Source organism: Dipodomys spectabilis, unplaced genomic scaffold, assembly GCF_019054845.1.
Source record: "Dipodomys spectabilis isolate Male_0828 unplaced genomic scaffold, ASM1905484v1 ptg000262l, whole genome shotgun sequence".
NCBI classification, from domain to species: Eukaryota; Metazoa; Chordata; class Mammalia; order Rodentia; family Heteromyidae; genus Dipodomys; species Dipodomys spectabilis.
The window spans coordinates 725472-744096 of NW_024870939.1; the positions used below are offsets into that span (position 1 = coordinate 725472).

Sequence of the window (18625 nt, forward strand, 5' to 3'; positions counted from 1 at the left end):
CATAAAAACCAGCCACTTAGGGATGGAGGCATGATCTACATGGTTGAGTGCCTAGCCAGCAAGCTCAAGGTTTTCTAAGTTCAATACCAAATAGTACCATCAGATCAGATAGTCGATCATTTATTTAATCAGTACTGTAACTTAATTGCTAATAAGTCCTTTGGCATATACCTGTAACTCTAGCAGCTCTGGAGGTTGAAATATGGAGTATCTCAGTACAAGGCCAGTCTGGCAGAAAAATTCTCTGGACTTCATCTTCAAAATAACTAGCAAAGCCAGTCACCGGTAGCTCATGCCTAATCCTATACTCAGGAGGCTGAGATCTGAGAATCACAGTTCAAAGCCAGCCCAGCCAGGAAAGGCCATGAGACTCTAATCTCCAGTTAACCACCAAAAAAATTGAAGTAGCATTGTTGCTTAAGTGGTAGAGTGCTCAGCTTGAACTGAAGAGCTCAGGGACAGCACCCAGGCCCAGAGTTCAAGCCCATGACTGACAAAAAAAAAAAAAAAAAACAGTACTGGAGGGATATCTCACAGTGGTAGAGTGGCATTCAAGCAACTAAGAGGCTGAGTTCAAGCTAGTGTAGCCAAAAGAAAGAAAGGGAGGGAGGAAGCAAGGAAGCATAGGAGGGAGAGAATGAGAGAAAAAAAGAGGAGGGGAAGGATAAAGGGAAAGGGAAGGCACACAATATAATGAACTTTGAAGTATTTAGTACATGTGCAACATGTAATAGATAAGAAACTGACTTGGGTAGATAGCCTCAGTTATAAAATACCTTTTTCATTAACTGGTAAAAAATCTATCAATAACATTTTTTAACTATATAAACTGGTTGTAACATTTACATATTTTAAAAAGGACCTGAAGAATGGCAGGAGAATTCTTCAAAGGACAGAAATTAAGACTGTCCCAGGTACTGTAGTTGTATAATACAGTATCACAAACAGGAAAATGACATTGACTTTTATAGCCTTGAAATATTTAAAATAGTTTCCTAGTATTGCAAAATAGACAACAATGTCATTAGGATTAAAGAAGAATTCAGAAGTACTTCCCCAAACCTATCAGTTATTTTACCAGTAAATCATGATAAAATATCATACTTGTTCAGGGGACGGGAGGAATTGAATCATTCATTCATTTGACCAACCTCTTTTTTACTTTTGATTAAAGAGCAAGGGAACAGGTGACATTATCCAAAAAGAAATATACTCCTTACCTGACTTATATAACTATAACCCTTCTGTATATCATTTTTATAATAATAAAAAAATTTGAATTAAAAAAATGAAAAAAAAGTAAAGCACATAGGTAAAAATGTTATAGATGGATCAGAGATTTATGTCGTGCCTAAGCTTTTAAAGGTACTGAAAAAATATGGAAACTTGCAAAGTGAAGGACTGGAGGCATGGCCTGGGGTGGTATATCACCTGCCTGCAAGTTCAAGGTTACTAAGTTAAAGCCTCAGTATCACAAAAAGAAAGTAAGGAAGACATCTGTTTACATAAAAGTGTTTTGTGTAAGTATTTTGCATACTTTTTTTAAAAGTTACCTTTTAGTATTTAAAGATATCGAATACATAATATTACAAAAATTTACAGCCAAAAATAATTTGGCAAATAGTGTGCATAAGCAGACTACAGATGCTAAAATATAAAGGACTTTTTTAAGTATGTGAAAATTAATACAATTTACTCATAATTAAGGCTAAAAATAAACCATCCCAGTGTTCTTATCACAGTGGAAAATAGGTATGTTATATTAGCTAAATAAATAATCTTTTGTGTTTGTGTAGAAATGATAGCAAATCATTCTTACATACTATTGATGGAAGTATTAAATGATAAAGCCCCCCTGGACAACAGTTTAATATTATTAAAATTTAAGTGTATGCCTCTTACATATCAAGTCCATGTCCAAGAATTAGCCCCAGAAATAATTCCCCAAAAGTTATGTACAGAGATGTTTCTCATAGTGTTCTATCAAAAATATTGCAAGGATAATTCCTACCTAATTCTAAATGATACTATTTGTAATATATAATTGAGATATTATTCTTATTTCAGCCAAAATTGGACAAGCTAAAACATCACTACCCAAAGTAAACAAATCTTCAGGTATGTTGTTCTTGTTTTGTATGTTTTTTGTGGTGGTCTGGGTAGAAATCAAAGTACAGGCCTAGTGCATGTTGGGTAAGTGTTCTAATTTTTCAGTAATCTAGAAAATATTAATATTTTTGCAATTTTTATAAGCTGTACTGGGCTTTAAGGTGATTATTAATAATTTTGAGCCAGGTACTGGTAGCTCATGGCTGTAATCCTAGCTACTCAGGAGGCTGCAATCTGAGGATTGTGTTTTGAAGCCAGCCCAGGCAGGAAAGTCCGAGAGACTCTTTATCTCCAATTAACTTCCAGAAAACCAGAAGTGGTAGTGTGGCTCAAAGAGGTAGAGTGTTGACCTTGAATGAAAAAGCTCAAGAATAGCGCCTAGGCCCTAAGTTTAAGACCTACTGCTGACACAAAGAGAGAGAGAGTCTTTAACCTGGCATGATCCTCTTTTCTCCTTTCTTTCTTTCCTGTTCTGTTAAATATAGGTTAAGTCAGTGTCAACATTTAGGATAAAGAGCAGTTGTCTTCCATATATTAAAAAGGCACAGAAGCAGTTTTTTTACTAGGAAATAACCACTGTTGGTGGCAGAAACAGTTTTCTTGTAGTAATTTTGTAGAAGCAGTCATCTGAATTGGTAGGAAATCTCTCTTGAAATTTCATTTATTTAACAGACTCTGCCATCACTTTGATTATAAGTTTATGGGAGTCACCTGTGGAGATTAGATGTGTTAGGTACTAAAGCCATCTAGTTAATTAAGCCTTAACTGTTGTATTGCCAGCTATTATTCCTTAAATCCTTAAATTCTGGTACTCAAATAGAAATAATAGTGAATTGACTTGTGATAGTAACAGGGATAGTAAAGGAAACTCCTTAATGGCTTACTGAAGGTCATTTCTCATCAGTATAGCAAAACTTCTGAAATAACTTAAGAATTGGCTAGTTGAATGACACCCTATATGGATTGGTACAATAGTTCCCCTTCTGGATAAGGATATATTTCAAGATTTCCATAACATGTTCAAACTTGAAAATAGTACTGAATCCTGTATGTACTGTTTTATTGTGCTTATACATAATAATAAGTACAGTACTTATATATTGCATTGTACTTATATAATAAGTCCAGTAAAATTGAATTTGTAAATTAGGCACAGTAAGAGATTAGTAACACTGATAATAAAATAATAGTAACACAAGTAGAATACTTAAGTTCTGTATCTTAAATATCTAGTACTACATAAACCTTTTTTTTTTTTTTTTTTTTTTTAATATTTTTTTTGGTCCGGTCATGGGGCCTGAACTCTGGGCCTGGGCACTGTCCCTCAGCTCTTCAGCTTAAGGCTAGTGCTCTACCAATTGAGTCACAGTGCCACTTCTGGCTTTTTTCCTTTTGCTTATATGGTGCTGAGGAATGGAACCCAGGGCCTCATGCATGCAAGACGAGCGCTCTATCACTGAGCCAACTTCCCAGCCCCTACATAAACCTTTTTACTAAAAGAAGCATTTTATGGTTTCTCTTTGGTATATGAGTTACCATCATTACTATTCATACTTTGTAGCCATAATTAAGTTATTTGAACATGAACATATTCTAGTAAGTGACTGATAGACAGGTAAGGTAATGTGTGTACTGAACAATGGGAAGATTTAGGTCCCAGGATGAAGCAGGACAGCTGGTGATTTCTTCACAATACTTAGCATAAAACGTACACATTGTTTGTTTTTGGAATTTTCTATTTAGTATTTTTGGTCAGTGTGTAACTGAAACTATGGAAAATAAAACTGCAGATAAGAACACTATAATATTCCTCTTTTTGAACTGACTATAGCTTCTCTGGGTATAAAAAGCAGATGGACATTGGTGACTCATACCTGTAATCATAGCTACTCAAGAGTCTGAGATCTGAGTATCATGGTTCAAAGCCATCCCAGTCAGGAAAATGCTGACTCTGATCTCCAGTTAACCACCAAAAAGCCAGTAGTGGAGATGTAAGTGATAAAGTGTTTGCTGTGAACACAAAAGCTGACAGTCCCTGAGTTCAAGCACACACTGACACACACACACACACACACACACAGATTAGTGGACTATTTCTATTGTTTTTTATGGTTGACAGTGCTTGTTGATATGTGATATGATTTTTGAAAGTAGGATTTTAGTTTCTTTAAGATAGTTGTAACAACCACTCTCATTTATATGGAGATAATACACAGAAATCAAGTAATGCCTCAGGGCTCCTCAATTTTAATTAAACATAGACCCACTGATTTCTAATTCTGGACTTTTTCTTTATCCTTGCTAGTTGTTATGAATCCTAGTTTTCAGAGAGAAACGTCCTCTTTCTGAATGGAAAAGGTTTTGGCTCACTGTGATATTTACAGTAATTTTGATCATAACAGTTTTATAAATAGCATGGAAAAATAAGCAACAGTTGAAATGTAGGTTAAAAAAAGATCAGAAAAACATAATCCTGCGCAGGTAGGACACACTAGGAATGAGTGAAAGCAATCTTTAGGTTACCTTTTCTTTGGCAGTACTGGAGTTTTTAAAATTATTATTATCATTTTTTTTTAATGCGACCTTTAAAGTTTTTTTTTTTTTTGTCCAGTTGTGGGGCCTGAACTCTGGGCCTGGGTGCTGTCTCAACTCTTCAGCTCAAGGCTAGTGCTCTACCACTGAGCCACCTTTCCAGCCCCCCTTTAAGGTTTTTTTTGTTTTTGTTCTTTGTTTTTCTGAGACCAGAACTCAAACTCACTTTCACTCATTGGTTCTCTTTCACTCTTACCTGAGCCACGCCTCCAACCACACCTTGAAGTATTTTTGAATGCTTTCAATCCTAGGGCTTTGTGCTTGTCCAGCAAGCACACCGCCATTGAGTTACATCTATTTCTTTCTTTCTTTCTTTCTTTTTTCCCCTGGGCCTCAGTTCTTCAGCTCAAGGCTAGCACTCTACCATTTGAGCCAAGCACCACTTCCAGCTTTTTCTGTTTATATGGTGCTGAGGAATCGAACCCAGGGCCTCAGGCATGCAATGCAAGCACTCTTACCACTGAGCCACCTTCCCAGCCACATCCCATTTCTTGAGACAGTATAGCTCAGACATGCTTTGTTTTTGTTTTTTTGAGCTGAGACTTGAACTCAGGGCCTTGCACTGGCCAGGTAAGCGCTGTTCCACTTAACTAAATCCTCAGCACTCAGACTTGCTTTGAATTTGCGAAGTACCCATGCAGTCTTGAAATTGTCATCTTCCTACCTCAGCCTCCCAAATGCTAGGATTATACACATTACCACCATACTAGTCTTGAATGCTTTTCATTCAACTGAGAGCCAAAGAATTGTGGATAGGGAGGCTCTAGGTTTAATTGCAGCAAAACAAAATTCGTATTCAGTGTTTCAAGGTTTTGTTTTGTTTTGTTTTTTCAGAAGGGATTATCATCATTGCTGGATTTAGAAAATGACTTATACTCCCCAAGATAATGGCATTTTAAAAAAATAAAACATAGTATATAATATTGTTTGTTTTTGTTGGTCATGGGACTTGAACTCAACCTGGGCACTGTCCTTTGGCTCTTTAGCTCAAGGAGAATATTCTACCCTTTGAGCCACAGCACCACTTCCAGTTTCTGGTGGTTAATTGGAGATCAGAATCTCACGGATGTCAGGAACATCCCAGGCAGGCCTGAGCTGGCTTTGAACCATGATCCTCAGATCTCAGCCTCCTGAGTAACTAGGATTATAGGTGTGATCCCAGCTCTATTATATTGGTGTGGGGGGGGGGGGGGGTTCTTTGGAGACTGATAGCACAATCAGCAAATTAAGCAAATCAGTTTTGACTGCAACTTTTCTGATTTAGGAAAATCTGCTGGTTCTGTAAAATCTGTGGTAACAGTAGCTACTAAAGGTAAAGCTTCCATCAAAACAGGTAAGATTCAGATAAAAGGTTTTAGTAAATCTATTTTTAGTTCTTTCTTGAATGTTACAGTATCAAAAAAGTTTTAAATACACAACTTTTAATATCTAATAACATCTTAAATAATTTCGTTGATATCTCTTTGCTATTTAAAATCTCACCCATTTTGGACTTTATTTATTGATACTTTAATCTTGAGCAGTATCTGCTATTGAAGATGTTTCTTGTGGAGAGGTAAAAGTCACATACATGTGTGTGTGTGTGTGTGTGTGTGTGTATATATATATATATATATATATATATATATATATATATGGATAAGTGTCTAGTTTTGACAAATACAAGCTGCTCTATTACGGCCCCCGTAAATGGTTTAATTTTCATGTACATGTTTAAACTGTCATGTATACATTTCATAGCTTATTCCTCTGATATTTGTTACTGTAGGAGGGTTATTTCCATATTGGGAGGATGCATTTTCTCTATAACAGTATAAAATGACTCAAAATAAATGCAGCCTATTGAAATTAATATTCTTTAACAAAATTTCAACAAACAAAATTTCAAAATTCTTTTGTTGTTGTTGTTGTTTTGTTGGTATGTATTTCTTCCACATGAAGTTTGTTTAAGACTTGCCAAAAACCATCAAAAAATTATATCTCAGGGCTGAGAAGGTGGCTCAGCCTTGCATGCCTGAGGCCCTGGGTTTGATTCCTCAGTACCACATAAGCAGAAAAAAAAAAGCCGGGAGTGGCGCTGTGGCTCAAGTGATAGAGTGCTAGCCTTGAGCTGAAGAGCGGAAGGACAGCACGCAGGTCCAGAGTTCAGGCCCCATGACTGGACTCCCCATCCCCCCCCCCCCCCCAAAAAAAATTGTATCTCAGCAGGTGCCAGTGGCTAATGCCTATAAGCCGCTCGGGAAGCTGAGTTCTAGAGGGCAGTTCAAAGGCAGCCCTGGCAGGAAAGTCTGAGACTCTTATCTCCAATTAATCACTAAAAAGTCATAATTAGAGGTGTCATTCAAATGGTTGGTAAAGCCACCAGCCTTGTGCAAAAAACTAAATATTAGTGTTTATATGCTAGGTTCAAGCCCCAGTAATGGCACAAAAACACAACTCAATTTAAATTTGCTTTCAATATTAAAGAACTGCCTTTATAATAAAACTATGCTGTTTACATACTTACGTATTAGTTTTAAACATGCTAAGTGATTGAACAGACCCGTATCTTTAATCATTTCTCCTCCTAAAAGCAAAATCTACTGGAAAGAAGTCTCTAGAAGCTAAGAAGCCTAACAATGTTAAAAACAAAGACTCCAGTAAGCCTGTGACAGTACCAGGTAAGCTGGAAGTAATCTTTTTGAGCCTTCAAGTATATTTTGAAAATTTCCTGAACGAGTCTCACAAGAATTACTTCTGTTTCTCAAAAAGTTTATATAAGCTGGGCACTTATATAAGTCACACCTGTAATCCTAGCTACTCAAGAGGCTGAGATCTGAGGATCATACTTCAAAGCCACCTTGGGCAGGAAAGTCTATAAAGTCTTATGTCCACTTAACCACCAAAAAGCCAGAAGTTGAGCTTTGGCTCAAGCAGTAGAGCACTAGTTGAACAAGCTCTGGGTTATTAGCACCTAGACCCTGAGGTCAGGCCCTAGGACTGGCACCCAAACAAAGAAAAAAAAGAAATTAATATAGATTTCACTTGGGTTAGAATGAGAAGACCTGAAATGGACAAAAGATGCTAAAATTCTTGTGTAGATTTATTAGTTTATTGATAGTAGTGTTTTTTAGATTAATAAAACTGACTATTTTATGCAGCAGACTCTGAAATGAAGGCCAGTGTGGAAATCAAAGTCATTGATAATACTGAAGAGATTATTTCAGGTAGGCCAATAGTATAGTTCTATTTTCTTCTCTTTAAAGATAGAAGGAAAACTAAAGTTTTAAGTTTTGTGCTAAACATATTTTTTACCCTCAAAATCAGGGTCATACTAAGTCAAGAACATTAGAACCACTTCAGTGTCTCATGCCTGTAATCCTAGCTGCCCAGGAGGTTGAGATTTTAGAATTGAGTTTGGACCCAGCCCAGGCAGAAAGTCTGAGAGACTCTTTTATACCCCACAAACTATCAGAAACAATAACAACAACAAAAAGACAGAAGAAGGGGGCTGGGAAGGTGGCCCAGTGGTAGAGACCTTGCCTTGCATGCCTGAGGCCCTGGGTTCGATTCCTCAGCACCACATAAGCAAAAAGAAAAAAGCCGGAAGTGGTGCTGTGGCTCAAGTGGTAGAGTGCTAGCCATGAGCTGAAGAGCTGAGGGACAGCGCCCAGACCCAGAGTTGAGGCCCCACAACCAGACCCAAAAAAAAAAAAAGACAGAAGAGGAGCTATGGCTCAAGTGGTATAGAGCACCAACCTAAGTAAATAAAAATTTTAAAGTGGAATATAAAAATAAGATTTAGATTTTTACTGTGGATTGTTCTGAAATTAAGGAATAAACCAGATGTGTTTGTTAGAATCCCATGTCACTATTGTAGTTATTTCCTACTAATCATCTAGACTTTTGTCAGTTGTAAACATTTTCATATAATTACTAGTAGGATTATATTAAATATCTGTCTGAGTTTTAAAAAAATGTAACTAGTCATTGTTTTTATTATATTTTGGTGTTAAGAAGCTGCTTTGGAGGCCACAGAAAATGAACCAGTGAGCAAGGTTAGTTTTTTTTTGTTGTTGTTGTTTTTAAATTTGTATAGAGGGGTTACAATTACGTGGGCAAGATAATGAGTGCATTTCTTATCAAGCATTGTAGCCTCCTCCTTTGTTTCTCCTTCCCATCCCTTCCCATTCTCCCCTCCCCACGTCCCCTCACCCAATCCTCCCTGCCCCCCCCCCCACCAAAGTTGTAAAGTTCATTTTCACCATAATGACTTGTACATCTCATTGTTGCAATGGGTCCACCTGTATCCCTATTTAAACGATTTGTTTTTTCCCTTCCCCTCCACAAATTATACCGACATTAAATAAAGTGAAAGCAGGGGTTATACTGTGGGGGAGGGACATACAAAGCAACAAAGAAATAATCTTATAAATGTGTTAGAAACAATCACATGAAAGAAAAAAAAAACATTTGAATACATATCTTAGGGTTCATTTCCCTAACATCACCTTATCTGACCTTTTCTGCTTGACTCAGACATATAATATTGCAAATAAGAGAAACCATGGGACCTGTGTTTCTTTGGGCCTGGCTTACTTCACTTAATATAATTTTTTCCAAGCGTTTCCATTTCCTAACAAATGAGGAATGTCATTCTTTCTGATGGAGCCATCGAATTCTTAATTGTCACCTCTTTTCTTGTCTCATCAAATCTCAAGTCCTGTTTCTGGATTCAAAGTCCTTACCTATATCTTTCCTGTCCAGGTTATACTTCTCTTATTTCCCGAGTTCTTTCCTCCCCTCCAGCTATTTTGGGTTGCTCAAATCCCAGGACATACTAGAATTATTCTTGTCTCAAGGATTTGTCCTGTGGTTTACCTAGTCTTTATTTACCTTATTCTTTTAAAACAAAAAACTTTTAGCAAAATACATTGTTCTTTAAGACTAAGGTAAAAAATAATCTACCTAAAAACTACTCTAAGTTACAGAGTAAGTCCCCCAAATTTAGGAGCAGATTATCAATAAATGTTTTTTCAGGGTAGGTGGAATTTGGACTTGGGGTCTTGCACTTGCTAGAGAGGTGCTTTATCTGTAAGCTGTGCCTCTAGATTATTTTTTCCCCAGAGAACAACTTGTTAAATTGCAATTGTTTTTCAGGTAAAGTGGAGTGTATGTGCGTGTGTGCATGCATGTGTACATGTACTGGGCCACTTGATTTTTTTGTTCAAGGCTGGCATTCTACCACTTAAGCCATACTGCTCTCTGTTTGTGTGTGTGCGTGTGCGTGTGCGTGTGTGTGTGTGTGTGTGTGTGTGTTTAGGCGCGTGCGCATGTGCATGGGTGTATAAATGTGAGTCTTACTGATTTGTCTGCCTAGGCTGGGTTCCACCCTTGATCTTCTGATCTCAGCTTCCTGAGTAGCTATGATTATAGGCATAGGCCACTGGTACCCCACGATAAACAACTTTTGAAATTAGAACCAGTACAAATTTATAAAAAAAATTTTCTCATTACATGCATATGAGAGATATGATAATATTTGCAATACTAGGGAATTTCTTTGTTTATACTTATGGAGATATAAATTGATTATTTAAAAGACATAGTCTTTTATCATTTTCTTGTGACTTATGTCATTAAGCATGTGTTAAAATTGTGGGCTGTGGTGGCATATGTTAGTAGTCAGGGAGAGAAGATCACCAGTTAAAGACAAGCCTGGGTTATACCTTAAACAAAATGGCCCTGATACTGGTGGTTCATAGCTTCTCAGGGGGCTGTGATCTGAAGGTTGCCATTGGGAGCTAGCATGGGCAGTAAAGTCTGTGATACTCTTTATCTTCAACTAACCACCTGAAAACAGAAGTGCAGCTATGGCTCAAAGTGGTAGAGCTCTGTCCTTAATAGAAAGGCATAAAAATAACATTCAGGCTCTAAGTTCAAGCCCCACAGCAAATAAAAACAAAACAAAGATCTAGTCTTAATAATTTAGATTTTACTTGTTTCGATTTTAAGGTCACTCTAATGCTAAACCTAGGTTCGTTTTTTCTAACCTCTTCAAGAAGCAACTAAAATCTTATTCCATTAAAGTACTATTGAAGGAGTGATTTATGAATGCATGTAACTGGGCTGGGTAAAAAAAAACTAGTTCAAAGTCACTGGTTTATGAAAATTACTACTTCTTACCTTTTTCTCACAAAATATCAAAAATATTGCTAAGTTTGCTATAGCACATCTTTAGGATATTTTTTTCCCAAAAATCAACCCAAGGAAAAATTGGCTTGATAAGAGAATATATTTTAGAGAATAAAATATATCTGCGAGAAAGAATGGATTAGCTAAAACAAAGCACTTGATGGGGATCCAAAAGAAATTGTTTTTATATTGCCTGAAAGTGATAATGTTATTGAGAAAGATAAAAATACTTGCTGCTTTGGAGGTTGAGGCTGTATCATAACAGGGCATAGAAATGGCAGTAGTACATGAAAAGAAGAAGAATCATTGTCAGAGAAAAGTAGACTTGTGTTTTCATATAAAAGGAGGAGACCTACAGACCTGAACTAAACAGCTGGTATGACTGTAATTACTTTGTGTTTGATAAATGGAAATTTGAAAATGGAGGAAACATTTGATTTGAGGTTCAGGTCAGCCTTCTGACTACATTAGGCTTTCTTCAGTAGTAAATGCAAATTGAGTAATAATTTAACATGACAGTATGAAGTATAACTTATATAAATGTAATTTCTTATTTTGTTTTGAAGGAAACAGAGGAAATGTGTGTAGTACTTATTTCTGATTTGCCTAATAAAGGATATTCTGTAGAAGAAATTTACAACTTAGCAAAACCATTTGGTGGTATAAAGGATATTTTGATTTTATCATCTCATAAAAAGGTAAGAGTTGATTTGCTATTCATATTGTCTGCAAGCACACTTTGAAAAAAATCTATGAAAATATTGACTTAAATTACCCTAACATTGTTTTACCATGAGATGTTTTCTTAATGCATGGCACAAATGTCCTTTATTTTAGTATTGTACTACTCAAGCATAGTTTTAAACAGCTTTGCTCAAAATTTTGACTATAAAATGCTTATCTCATATGTTTTTTAAAAAATTAGTAATTTTTTATTTTTTGGTCGGTTATGGAATTGAATTTATGTCCTGAGTGCTGTTCAACAGTCTACCACCTGAGCCATGGCACCACTTACAGCTTAATTAGGGATAAGGGTCTCATAAACTTTGCTGCCTGGGCTGGCTTGGAACTGTGATCCACAGATCTCAGCCTCCTCAGTAGATGATTTACAGGTGTGAGCCACTGGTGCCTGGCTTCTAATATATTTAATAAATATTTTCATTTTATGATTTTCTAGATCATGATTTTACTAGTATTTTTGTTTTTTCACCAGTGATACTCAATTCCACTCTCAGCAGTGCTTACAACAACCTAGCTTTTTCTTCCGTATATATTCCATTTGTAATTGTAAAACAGCACAACAAAATCTTTTTGTTAATATTAAGCAACTTGTGGAAGATAATTAAAAATTATGTCCTTAGCTGGGACCGGTGGCTCACGAGCCTGCAATCCTAGCTACTCAGAAGGCTGAGATCTGAGGATCACAGTTCAAAGCCTGCCCAGGCAGGAAAGTCCATGAGACTCTTATCTCCAATAAACCACCATAAAACCAGAAGTGGCACTGTGGCTTAAGTGGTAGAGTGCTAGCCTTTAGCTGAAGAGTTGAGGGACAGTGCCCAAGGCCCAGAGTTTGAGCCCTACGACCAACCAAAAAAAAAAAAAAAGAAAGATGTCATTGAAGTGGTTGGAAGACAATTTTGAACTTAAGTCTTCCTGTTTTCTAGGCAGACATTTCTACAACATTGAGCCAAACACTGAAAGTAGTGTTTTTGTTATAGAAAGTATTTGGCATTATTAAATCTGTGAAACTAGAGTTAGATATATATTCGATGATTATCAGAGCCAGTATGCTTGAGAAAACATCAAGTGAGTACAACTGATTTAAAGTAGTTCTCTTATTAATTGACTGATTGTGTAACTGTATAAGTATACTAAAGACCATGAAGTATAAATTGTTAAACAGTTTACTGTTATATTTCAATAAAGCTGATTTTTAAAAAGGGGGTTATTTCTGATGTTTATAGGCAGATGATAATATGAAAGCAGTTTTTAATATTAGATTTGTTTTTATTGTGACTATATTGAACTAGGGAGAATTTTAGGTAAAATTGTTACATCAGATACCAAAACATTTATAAATACATAGGTTAAATAAAGTTTAAGGGGGGTGGGGGGAGGATGGAATGGGAAGGGGAAACAGGAGGAGGCTACAATGCTTGATAAGAAATGTATTCATTATCTTGCCCATGTAATTGTAACCCTTCTATACAGTATTTCACAATCAAAAAAGAAAAAAGAAAATTTAAGCACAGACCTATTAATACTTTTAGATATGACCTGGAGAAATATCAGATTCAGTTCCCCTGTCCATAAGAGTTAGATTCCAAGACCTCAATAGATACCTGAATCTGTGGATTATATATGTATATATTTAGTATATTTATACTATTTCCTCTTTCAGAAACAGACTTAATTCCCTTTTCATTATAAATTAGTACTTACTACACACAGTGGCTGTAACTTTTATAGTTTAAAATGTGACAGCCAAACTAGCAAAAATTGATGTTTTTTTGACTGAATAAAATCATGGATTTAAGATACGCTGTTAGCATAAATTCTAGCAACTTTTGCCTGCATTTTTTATTTACTATGTAGAGAACTTTTATAGTTTCACTTAAAGGATCTTGAAAAGTTCAGATCAGATCTTGAAAAGTTTTTCTGTAAAATGGAAAAAGGAGTTTATGTCTACATTATGTTAGGGCATATTAAAAATTCAATAAAAATTGGCAAATAAATTAGGGATAATTTAATAGACCTACAGTTACATACACAGGTACTGATGATTTCTATCAAATGTGTAGAAGAACGTTTAACCTATTATCTAATAAGAAAATATATACAGCCACATTTCTTTTTTTTTTTAATCTTCTCTAAGTCTTTTATTTAAAAATCCACATCTATTAATATTAATTTTCTTTTTTTGGGGGGGGGGGTCCGGTCATGGGGCCTGAACTTTGGGCCTGGGCACTGTCCTCAGCTCTTCAGCTCAAGGCTAGCGCTCTACCACTTGGGCCACAGCGCCACTTCCGGCTTTTTTTCTTTTTGCTATATGTGATGCTGGGGAATCGAACCCAGGGCCTCATGCATGCAAAGCAAGCGCTCTACCACTGGGCCACCTTCCCAGCCCTACAGCCACATTTCTTTAGTTTTTTTCTCACATTTTCATTTTAACAATCATTACATTTATTTATTGAAGAAATACTCATAAAATGTCTTATATTCTGGGTACTGATAGAGAGCTAAGGATGCAGTAAGAAAATTTTTTTGCTGCCAAGTTGTTTTAAGTCATTTTACTTTGAAATATTAAGTATTTTCAAGAAAATAAGGTTCTTTTACTTTCTATTTTTAAAGGCATATATAGAAATAAATAGAAAATCTGCAGATTCTATGGTAAAATTTTATACTTGCTTCCCAATGTCCATGGATGGAAATCAACTCTCGATAAGTATGGCTCCTGAAAGCATGAATATAAAAGATGAGGTAAATCATAGATTTTGAGCTTCATTTTTATTAGATCTTTCAAAATGTATAATCAAATTCATTATGCTACTTAGTTTTTTTCTTTTGGTTACGTGTTGTTATCTAGCTTTTCCTCTCTCTGTAGTAAATCACTGTCTCCTATTTGTGAGTTACGTTCATATTGAGGAAATTCTATGTCTTAGGTTTGTTGGATTGGAAAATAGTTGAAAAGTATTTGAAAATTCAGTCATCCAAACAGGGATTCTGAAGTTTTTGTTTCTCTCATTTCTCACATTTTTTTTCCTCATTAGATGTCATCTATTTTAACTGTTTAAAGATGTTCCCTCTACTATTGCTATCATCTCAAGTTTTCACTAGAGAATAGTTGAACTCTTCCACCTTCAGTTTTTTTTGGTCGGTCATGGGGCTTGAACTCTGGCCTGGGTGCTGTCCCTCAGTTCTTCAGCTCAAGGCTTGCACTCTACTACTTGAGCCACAGCACATTTCCCCACCTTCAGTTTTGTCACCTTCATGTCCTTTCTCTACAAAGCCATGAGACAGACATAAAATTGAGTCTGATCAGATTCAGCTTCATCTGAAAAAAATCCTTTAATACTTTAATAAAGAAATACTTTAATGTTAATTATATGAGATATAATGAAATATAGAGTCTCTAGAGGGAAGGAGGAAATATAGATAATTTGGAAAAGCTTTTCAGAATCACTGTTAACTTGATGTACTAGGTGGTATTGTTTTACACATGTATCAAAGAGAGTTGAAGAGCCATAGTCTCACACAATAATGGTCGTGTCTACCTCTATACACAGACTTCTATTAGGTATCCTATGGCAACTTTGACATTCTTTTTATCATGCCACTTTGGGTATAATTAAGCAGCAGCAAATCATTATGCTATTTTTTATTTTCCTGAGTTGTTATTCTTCATTCCCTATTTTCTCTCTTTAATTGAATTTTATTGTTTAAGTTATCTTTTTTCTGAATTGTCTCTTAATGCTTAAATATTATTTTGAACATCCTTTCTAAATGGCACTCACTGCCTTAGACATTTTACCAAGGGAGTAGGAAGAATTAAATTGTATAGATAGGGTGAAACTTCAGTAACATTCAGAAAGAAAGTTTTCAAAAAGGTCAAACTTTTGATGCCTCATTTTATGAAATACTAGGTGGTATATGTTTGTGTATGTTATTATATTACAAATCTTAACTAAGTATATAAATAAGAAATCACTTCTGTCTTTAACTTTTATTTGTTTTGGCATTTTAGGAAGCTCTGTTTATAAATTTGATTAAAGAAAGTGACCCAGAGGTAAGTTTTACATTTAAATACTGTTGCTAACTTGTTTAATTGGAATACTGATTAATTGTTCACCTTTTAGGAATTAAAAACAGTAATTTTAACATTGAGGTGGTAGAGATATGAGATGGATCTTCTTGGTTAAAAAAAAATAGAAATAAAGGGTTTTTTTGGTAGTCCCTGATGTAAAAAAAAGAAATTCCCATATGCTGGGCTGAACCATCAGTAGCCAAGTAGGTCATTATCCATCTGGGGGATGGTTTGGGTAAACGTGAACTCTGGGACTGGGCTCTGTCCCTTAGTTCTTCAGCTTCTAGCACTCTACCACTTGAGCCACAGCTCCACTTGTGGTTTTCTGAGTGTTTTATTGGAAATAAGAGTCTAATGCCTGGGCTGGCTTTGAACCATGATCCTCAGATCTCAGCCTCCTGAGTACCTAGGATTACAGGTATGAGCCACCAATGCCCGGCTTAGTGATATATATATTGATTATTCATATTTAAAATTGAGATTTCACTGTTGGACTGGAATGTAGCTCAGTGATAGAGTGTTTATCGAGTAAGAACCCTGAGTTTGATCCTCAGCAATAGAGAGGGATGAAAAAGAAAAAGAAAAAAGCTATTTCCATCCACAGTATCATTTTCTCACTCTTAAAAGAAGACATGATCTGGCTTCATCAATATTAAATTGCTATTAATCTGTATTTTACAGTTAAATGCTACAACTTTTTTCTGTGCTCTCAAAAAAAAATACAGGTAGATGTTGATAAAATATGGAGCCGGTTTGTACATCTTGATAATTTGCCAGAAGATGGACTTCATTGTGTACTTTGTGTTGGGCTCCAGTTTGGAAAAGTGAACCACCATGTATTCATGAATAATAAAAACAAGGTAACAAGTTCTTTTCTTGAAATCCTTGATGTTATGTCGAGAATATAGTACTGAATTCTGAATTGTGGTCTGTGTTATTTAACTTGTGAATTGAAGCACCAATAAACATGATTCAACCACTTAACAGAGTTATGATAAACCAAAATATTTTCTCCTGAATTCTCATAAGAAAGAAGAGATATCTCTATTTAGAATAAGTAAGATTCACACATGAGAAAACGTAGTGCCAAGAGCATTATGTTTCTGGGAAATTTAGACATAAGTGCATTTGTCTGTGACTTAACTAATTTTGTGATCTTATTAGCAGAGTTGTTTTGAAGTTCCTTCTATATATAAAACACACAGTTCTATTTGTATGATAAGTATAAACAAAATATTTCATGGTTTAGCCTCTGTCTTCAAAATTAAAAACTAAGCATGGTTTAATATATATTTCAGCTATATGATCATTAAAATTATATTTTTGTTTTTGTTTATTGGAGAGAGTGTCACTGTAGCTTTGGCCGGCCTCAAAATTTATCCTTCTGTCTCTACCTACTGAGTAGTATATTAAAATCATGTACCATTAGACCCAACTTAAAATTAGAATTTGATTAACCATGTATTACTTACAAAGTAAGGATTTCATATCAAAGTTAATTTATGTTAGGACTGGGAAGGTGGCTCAGTGGTAGAACGCTTGCCTTGCATGCATGAGTCCCTGGGTTTGATTCCTCAGCTCCACATAAGAAAAAAAAAAGCCAGAAGTGGCACTGTGGCTCAAGTGGTAGAGTGCTAGCCTTGAGCTAAAGAGCTGAGGGACAGCACCCAGGCCCAGAGTTCAGGCCCCACGAACAGACCCAAAAAAAAAAAAAAAGCTGCTACCAAAGTTAATTTATGTTACAAAGGAATAGTATTTAATATACTTATGATACATCGATTGTATTTGTTACTATAGAAATGGGATCATCCAGTATGGAATGTAGGATATAGATGACATGTAGGAATTTTGAACCTTTCTTCAGTCTTTTTTTTTAAGCCTGTCTTTTTGTTTTGCCTTGCCTGTACAATGAATGCTCTTAGGATTTAAATTCTTGTTCTCTTTCAAATAAGGATTAATTATACCTTTGTAATCCTATGTGTCTGAAATCTGAAAGAAAAAATATTCAATTTTTTTAACTTAAGCAACAAATTTTTATTGTGAAATACACAAATTTTACAATTCATAAAACTGAAATTTACCGTTTTAACTATGTTGTAATATAATTTAATGGTAATTAGTGCCATCATCCATTTCCAGAACTTTTCTATCTCCTCAAGCTTAGGCTTCTTGCCTATCCAAAATTAACCTCCCTACTAACTCTCTCCCAAACCATCAACTAATATTCTACTTCTGTTTCTGTGAAGGTGAATACTATAGATACTGAAAAATGTGGAATTAGATTTTCCATTTTAAGGCTAAAGAATATTGTATAGAATATACCTTATTTTTAAAATTGATTTATCTGTTGATAGACAGTTGGGTCACTTGTAGTTCTTGGCTATTGGAAATCATGCTTCTTTGAATATGAATGTACAAATAGATGTTTGAATCCCTTCAGTTTTTAAAGAATTGAAAATTCAAAATTGAAAGCTATATATTGCTGGCTCATATACCAATTCTTCTTTAAAGTTTTCAGTATCTAATCAGACTTTTATTCTCTCTAGGCCATTCTTCAGTTGGAAAGCCCTGAATCTGCTCAGTCAATGTATAGCTTTCTGAAACAAAATCCACAAAGCATAGGTGATCGTGTATTGACCTGTACATTGTCTCCAAAGGTTGACTCATCAGAAGTAAGATTTTCTTTTTTTTATTTATTTCTTTTTTTTTTTTTTTGGTCATAAGGCTTGAACATGGGGCCTGGGCACTGTCCCTGAGCTCTTTTGCTCAAGGTTAGTGCTATGCCACTTTGAGCCACAGCTCTACTTCTGGTTTTTGAGTGGTTAATTAAAGGTTTAAGACTCATGGGGACTTTTCTGCCCTGGGTGGCTTCAAACTGCCATCCTCAGATCTTAGCTTCTTAAATAGCTAGGATTACAGGTATGAGCCACTGAGGCCTGGCCAGGG

The 18625-nt window shown here is 35.5% G+C and overlaps 1 protein-coding gene across 2 annotated transcripts in view; it reads left to right on the plus strand.

Moving 5' to 3' along the window:
• Znf638 (zinc finger protein 638) overlaps window positions 1-18625 on the plus strand; it is a 78110-nt gene that overhangs the window by 39845 nt on the left and 19640 nt on the right. For both annotated transcript variants that reach the window (XM_042699800.1, XM_042699801.1), the window contains exons 11-20: window positions 2068-2118; window positions 5966-6034; window positions 7275-7361; window positions 7842-7907; window positions 8698-8738; window positions 11442-11573; window positions 14227-14355; window positions 15620-15661; window positions 16405-16539; window positions 18226-18351. In XM_042699800.1, the coding sequence (XP_042555734.1) occupies window positions 2068-2118; window positions 5966-6034; window positions 7275-7361; window positions 7842-7907; window positions 8698-8738; window positions 11442-11573; window positions 14227-14355; window positions 15620-15661; window positions 16405-16539; window positions 18226-18351 (878 nt within the window). The remainder of the gene's footprint in view (window positions 1-2067; window positions 2119-5965; window positions 6035-7274; window positions 7362-7841; window positions 7908-8697; window positions 8739-11441; window positions 11574-14226; window positions 14356-15619; window positions 15662-16404; window positions 16540-18225; window positions 18352-18625) is intronic.